General features: G+C 43.3%; 1 protein-coding gene across 5 annotated transcripts in view; it reads right to left on the bottom strand.

Annotated features, from left to right (window-relative positions):
- Nucleotides 1-7500, bottom strand: part of caskin1 (CASK interacting protein 1) — a 132222-nt gene that overhangs the window by 27079 nt on the left and 97643 nt on the right. For 4 of the 5 annotated variants that reach the window (XM_080776015.1, XM_080776017.1, XM_080776018.1 and 1 more), the window contains exons 11-12: nucleotides 6242-6514; nucleotides 317-430 (exon numbers count right to left, since the gene is read on the bottom strand). In XM_080776015.1, coding sequence (XP_080632141.1) covers nucleotides 317-430; nucleotides 6242-6514 — 387 coding nt within the window. The remainder of the gene's footprint in view (nucleotides 1-316; nucleotides 431-6241; nucleotides 6515-7500) is intronic. The other variant, XM_080776019.1, reaches the window with a different exon arrangement.

Genomic DNA, 7500 nt, shown 5'->3' with positions numbered 1-7500 from the left:
ATCACTTATTTTTTTGTTTTGATGTGATAATCCTCTCTACTATAGAGTGTGCTGACCATATAAGGAGTTCCTCCCTGTCCCCAGTTAACCCCTGGGGGTCAAAAAACCTTAGGTTTCGTTTTGACTCTCTATCCTGATTGGATGAAAGGCTTAGGTCCCACAGCCAAAAACGAAACCTAAGGTTTTTTGAGTGAAATCACTTACTCTACCTTTAAGCTCTGCTTGGAACTGAAAGGGTCATAGGGGTCATAGGTCATAGGGGGAGGGGGGAGGACGAGGGGCGCTGAGGGCTCTGCGCGGCCACGGCTTTGATTACCTGCCACGGGCTTACGGAGCACCCAGATCTCCTCGTTGGAGCCGCCGTGGGGCCCACCGGGCCCGCGGGACGGGGTGGGAGAACCCTGAGGACTGGCCTCTGTACCGCGACAACCTTCAACACAGAACACCAGCGTTAGCTAGCTGCTAACCAGCCCACCCCTTACACTAGCATGGTCTATACCACCATCATTCTGGGGGGACCTTTCGCCTGAAAGGTTTTGAAGGGTACCTATCCACACTTTTCCTGGGCTGTGTGTGCTCCAGTTCCTGTTGATTTCATTGGATATAATTGGTCATCTGACCAGTTTCATTGGCTTTCATTGGATCAAATCGACAGGAACTGGAGCACACACAGCCCAGGAAAAGTGTGGATAGAAGTCAGCCTGGAACAGACCCACAGAATGGGACTGTAGTTCGGCCTAAACATATTTTGTATTAATCTTAGTTCATCTTTTATTTTAACAGGGCATGTTTCTATCTTCACTATAGTTTTACCTCTAGGCTATATTATGGCTGCCCTCATGTTTTAATTTTTATATTGTTTTTAGTGCTGTGATGTTTCTTCTCAAACGACTGGATGACAGATTGTTCCTTTAACGCCTTCTGGCAAAATGAACAGTAAATTGGACAGAACTCGGAATTGAAAGTAAACAACGCTGCGTTGCAGCAGAGGACTCGTTAGCCTATAAGAAGCTACAGTGTTCTGTTAATGCTGCCATAATAAGACACAGGACAGGATTTGCTCCTACATTAATTTATCAACCCCAAAACGCTACTATTACAAAGTGATGAAGAGTGTGCCGGTCTGGGCTGAGGGACGAAGGGCAGAGAAGGGGATTCAGAACTATCTGGGTTTTTATATCTAGGCTGCAAACACGTCTCTCTCTCTCCCTCCCTCTATATCTCTCTATCTTTCTCTCTCTTTCTCTCTCCCTCCCTCTATCTCTCCCGCTCTCTCTCCCTCTCTCAAACACAAACACACACGCGCACGTGCACGCGCACGCACACGCACACACACACACACACACAAACACAAACACACACACGCACACGCACACACATGCACACACACCCATACAAACACACAGGCACGCGCACACACAGAGAAAAAAAGACAGCATATATATATATATATAATACATAGATATATGAATACATTTATATACCCATAGTACATAAATAGATTAATAACATGTATATCTGTGTATATACACATATGCCATAATGCACATACACATACATATATAATACATCCGTCAGTGTGCCATTATATATGCCATATTCTTGTCATAATGGGATTGCTACAGTATAGTGCATGTGGAGAGCATGTTTGGGAACCCGGGAACCCCTTTTGATGTTTTAAGCATTATGTTGTACTTTAGCAGTTGGAAAAATAGCAGATCTACAACTTAAATCTTTGAACATATATTCTTTCAGAGCGAGTTTATATAACTCAAATCTTTGCTACTGGGATGATCCCTGAAACAACATATTTTCAGACGTAGGGTCGGCGTAACCTGACTCTGCCAGCTGGGGGCGGTATTGGGTAACCATGTTCCCCAACACAGCCTCCATCTGGGATCTCTCAGGGAGTTGAGCTAACGCCGAACCACTCGTGGTTCGAACCAATCAGCTTGAGCTAAGGGCGGGACATGTGCGAAACTGGATGTGACGCTATATAGACACGTCAATATGATTGGTTGTGTTTGCACGCCCACACGGTGATAGACAGACGGTCCATCCAATCATCTACCAAGTATCTTGAAAAAAAGGAACAGCCCTGTCATCGAATTTGCTCCCGAGATCCCAGATCCCAATAAGCTGTGAAACAAATTTGTGTAGCAAGCTTCTTGGATCTGGCAGCGTCAGGTTAGGGTCGGCGGCCGTCATATATATTTGGAGTCCTTGACATGAATGTGTTTGAGAACCACTGACATTAGAAACATTTCTTTTCCAGAAAACTCATTTCTTTCAATATTTCGACGTCAGGTCGAAATGGGTTAATGTCACTGCTCCTCCTACAGCATATGAATTATGAAGCCTTTTGCACCCATTCAGATTGAGCTTTACATACTGTAGTCTGCACATGCATCTACTGTATATCTGACGCCTTTTAGCAAACAAATAACCATAGCAACGTGCAAACAAGTGTAAGCTCAGCACAAGCTTCAATTAAGCTTCTTGGCCAAGGGGATGTAATCAGAGGAGAAAAAAGGGGGTGTGAGGATCATTTCAAAGAGATGTTAGCGGACAGACAGACAGACGGGTCATGACAGAGAATAGAGAGTGAGTCAGTCTGTTCCTCTGTCTGGAGTATGAAGGTCACTCCAATTAAAAGGCCCAAATGGAGAACCTCGATATGTTGTGCCATAGAATGAGAGTGAGTGAGTGAGTGAGTGAGTGAGTGAGTGAGTGAGTGACTGACTGACTGACTAGCTACAAGTTAAACACACCACTGACTGACTGACTGTGTGAGTCACTCAGATGCATTGAATGTTGAATCTGCTGATCATGAGATCTAAGAACATAATCTTGCTCGAGGGTGATGATGCAAAGTATATATATGTGAAAGCAACCTGTAAACCACCCGGTATCACCACAGCCGGTGAACAGCCTTATACCGGCAGGACAACATGAAAGACAGTTTCTAACCCTAATGCCCAATATAGGCTCTATGCACGGCAGCCATGTTGGAACCTCTATATGCACGGCAGCCATGTTGGAACCCTAATGCCCAATATGGGCTCTATGCACGGCAGCCATGTTGGAACCTCCACGCACGGCAGCCATGTTGGAACCTCTATATGCACGGCAGCCATGTTGGAAGGAAATGGGGCCTCTTCCTCTCCTTACTTCCTTCACAGGTCTTAAACTAAATGCGGCTCTGTTCCATTTAGTGTAGCATAATGGTTCTGAAAGACCCCATAACTCTGACAGACAGAGGGTACAAATGGAACCAAATGGAACCAAATGGAACCAAATGGAACCAAACGCAGCAGCAGATGTCATATAAACCGTCATAAAAAATAAAGAACGGAACCAGTTCCAGAACCAATGAGGGAACCTGAACAACACAATATGATCCCTCTCTGTCTGACCCGAATGGAACACTGACACAGCAGTAAAGGAAGATGGACCATTCCTGTCCAACATGGCCGCTGTACACATCTTATACTTAATTGCGTGCCATATCGATATCGCACACTGAAAATAGCTGATCTACATACTCACAATTGTATACAAGTGATGTGTTATTTTAACCATGAGAGAGCGTACATGAGGAAATGACAAACAGTTATGACTATGACAATATACAGGATAGTCATTCATGAACATGTCAGGAAGGAGTCGACATTTACACTCATAACTTATTCGGGGAGAAATGAAGGTCACATTTTGTTGTATCGCTTTTCTGAAACAATGAAATGGTTATTATGTAGAGTTAATAATAGTTATTATGTACAGTTCCCCTGTTTTCTCGTAGAACAAAGCACATCTTTTCAAAAACATCACATGACCGAGCAACCGAAAAACATTCAAATATACTCTTCTTGCCGATCCTTTTGGAAATGTAGGTCTTATTCACTAAAAATAGCAGATTTGGGACACTTTGCTCAACACAGTCGATGCACGATTTTGCGGCCTCGCACTCATACATTCATTTGCTCGCGTGCACACACACACACACACACACACACACACACACACACATGCACGCCAAGCACGCGCGCACACATGCAGGCGCACACACATGCACGCACGCACACACACACAGTTCACCACGTTCAATCTCTAGCGTGAGGTGGATAAAGGTGGATAAAGGTGAAAACAGACGGTGCTCAGAGACACTGGAGACAGGAACACTTCAGAAATTTAATGCTCACACACGCACGCACACATGCACGCACACATGCACGCACAATGTGCAAATGAGAGATTGATTCATGTGGTCCATGTGTGTGCCTGCATGTGTACAGTATGAGTGTGAGTGAGGACTGAGTTGTCCTAGCGACCCCTAGGGGCCGGAGGGGAGAACGGACACTAACAACAACAAAAAGGAGAGGAAAAAACAATGAGGGGTAAAATAACCTCCCAAATAATAATAAAAAACTAACTCAAGCAAACACTATCGGTCTATTTATAGTCCAACAGAATAACATAGTTGAACTCCCCTCTATAAAGAGTCTATGAGTTAAATTAACATTCAGAATGTATAGCCCAATAACACCTACAATGTATAAAAGTTATATTAGTAGTCAATATGTACACGATTTACCTTTATGTGCATTCTGTTCTGTGTTAGTCTAACTTACTTTATAGGTCTAGATTTACCTTTGTGCATTCTGTTCTGTGTGAGTCTAACTTACTTTATAGGTCTAGATTTATACCTTTGTGCATTCTGTACTGTGTGAGTCTAACTTACTTTAGGTCTAGATTTATACCTTTGTGCATTCTGTTCTGTGTGAGTCTAACTTACTTTAGGTCTAGATTTACCTTTGTGCATTCTGTTCTGTGTGAGTCTAACTTACTTTAGGTCTAGATTTATACCTTTGTGCATTCTGTACTGTGTGAGTCTAACTTACTTTATAGGTCTAGATTTATACCTTTGTGCATTCTGTTCTGTGTGAGTCTAACTTACTTTATAGGTCTAGATTTATACCTTTGTGCATTCTGTTCTGTGTGAGTCTAACTTACTTTAGGTCTAGATTTATACCTTTGTGCATTCTGTACTGTGTGAGTCTAACTTACTTTATAGGTCTAGATTTATACCTTTGTGCATTCTGTTCTGTGTGAGTCTAACTTACTTTAGGTCTAGATTTATACCTTTGTGCATTCTGTTCTGTGTGAGTCTAACTTACTTTAGGTCTAGATTTATACCTTTGTGCATTCTGTTCTGTGTGAGTCTAACTTACTTTAGGTCTAGATTTATACCTTTGTGCATTCTGTACTGTGTGAGTCTAACTTACTTTATAGGTCTAGATTTATACCTTTGTGCATTCTGTTCTGTGTGAGTCTAACTTACTTTATAGGTCTAGATTTATACCTTTGTGCATTCTGTTCTGTGTGAGTCTAACTTACTTTATAGGTCTAGATTTATACCTTTGTGCATTCTGTTCTGTGTGAGTCTAACTTACTTTATAGGTCTAGGCAAAGTGTGGCTCCAGCTCCCGAAGTCCCTGACACTGTATCTATCCTGCAAATTGCCCCTTTTGGCGATTTGAAGTGATTGATCCACAATGCAGGGAATGAATCATCGATCTATTAGGAGCAGTGGTCAGCCATGGAGCAGTGTCTGTCTGGGGACCGTCCCCCAGCTCCAAGGTCATTGGGTCTGCTCACTTTAACATGCATGCCACTAATACTGCAAGACTGTTAGGCGAGCACGCCCAATCATACAATGATTGCTTTTCTGTCAAAACTCATCTACGGGTTCATCTGTCAGAGTTCTCATAACTCCCTGTCAGTCTCACACTGCAACAACCATAGTGGAATCAGTGATTGCGTTGTGGAGATTAAAAGTTTGAATATAGCTTCTGCTTCTAGCTACTGTGTCACGAAAAACCAATCTGAGTCGCACGTATATAATGGAAATGACGACAGCAACAGAAAACCCAAACTCATATTACCGTATGAATAATATAATGGATTACATAAATTATAGTCCCAAACAGAAAGCTTTAAAGGATGCCTTCTGCCAATTAAGTCCATCTGAGAAATAGTAGGTATTATTAGATGATTTCACATCAGCCAATCAGGAAATAGTAGGTATTAAGAGGATTTCACATAGCCAATCAGGAGTACGTAGATGATTTCACATAGCCAATCAGGACTGCTATAACGGTTAGATAAATGAAAGCATCCCTTGAAGCTTTAGTTATTAATAATAATAATAATAATAATAATATGAAAAAGGGGTGTGTACCTGGGGCGGTGGGTGTGTCTCCCTGGGGGCTCGTCCCTGTGGGCGACCTGTTATAGCCAAAGGAAGTGAAAAGTGGAAGCAGTGGCTGATGGGAATGCGGTGGAGGAGGAGGCGGTGGAGGAGGAGGCAGGATATGGATCTGATGGAACGTGGGGTCGTTGCCGTTGACGACCACCACCACGTTGGCGGAGGGGGCGGAGGGGGCAACCGCCGCCGGGGCAACCAGCGGTATCTTTTGAAACTGTTGGGTGCAAATGACTGTGCTGGCCAGACCTGGAGACAGTCAGTCAGTCACCGAGACCAAGAGGACGCACACCACGACACACACCCGGTGCCATGGGACAAACAAACAGACAAACAAACAAACAAACAAACAAACAAACAGACCCACAAACAACAGAACAGAAAATTAACAAACAAAAAAAAAGAAAAGAGAAGGAAACAAAAGAAGGAGAAATTAAAAACAAATGCCGTAAAATCACAAATCAAACGGCGTGTTGTGGTTAAACGTGTGAGAAAAGGTTACCGTGACGTGATTGACACACGATGGAGCGAGAGGGTTAAAAAGAGAAGAGAGAGTGGAATGGAAAATGGCCGACAGCCAGCCAGCGGGGAGGGGAGAAGTGGAAAAGCAAAAAGAGTGATAATAAACGTGGAGATGTTTTTTTCCGATGGATCGGCCCCTCCGGGGGTTTTTCCTAAAGGTCGTAAAGAAAGGTGACCTTGACTCGTGTTCCTAACATAGCGTGCTCCTTATTGGTGGCGGCGTGCGTGTTTCACAGACCGCCAAAGTCATGATCGCACTGAGGATGAGCGAAGGCACGCATTCAGGGGGAAATAAACACGTTCCATTCAGTATCCCAGCCCTTAATGAATGGGCTCTCTAACAACCCTCTACAATCACTCTCAACAGGCTGGTTGCTACTGGCCCTCGCCTGAGTTTTATGTTATGCAAAATAGACAAATATCTTCAGCTATTCAGCATTTTATAATGCATTATTAATGCCTTCAAAATGCAATAACTCTGAGACATCTGGTGTACATTCAGTGCTGAGGGGATGGGGGATATTGTGCATGATTAAATATAAAATACATTCATAAAAAAATAAACAAAGAATGTTTGTTTTGTCACACTGTGTGTGTGTGTGCGTGTGCGTGTGCGTGTGTGTGTGTGTGTGTGTGTGTGTGTGTGTGTGCGTGCCTGCCTTGGGACTTAGTCTGTGTGTTTGTGGGAGCTCATTAAATCTCCATAAAAACTG

Source organism: Protomyctophum bolini (genome assembly GCF_963924005.1).
Source record: "Protomyctophum bolini genome assembly, chromosome: 11".
Classification (NCBI taxonomy): domain Eukaryota; kingdom Metazoa; phylum Chordata; class Actinopteri; order Myctophiformes; family Myctophidae; genus Protomyctophum; species Protomyctophum bolini.
The sequence above is the reverse complement of the archived record's forward strand: the minus strand, read 5'-3'. Positions and strand labels throughout refer to the sequence as shown.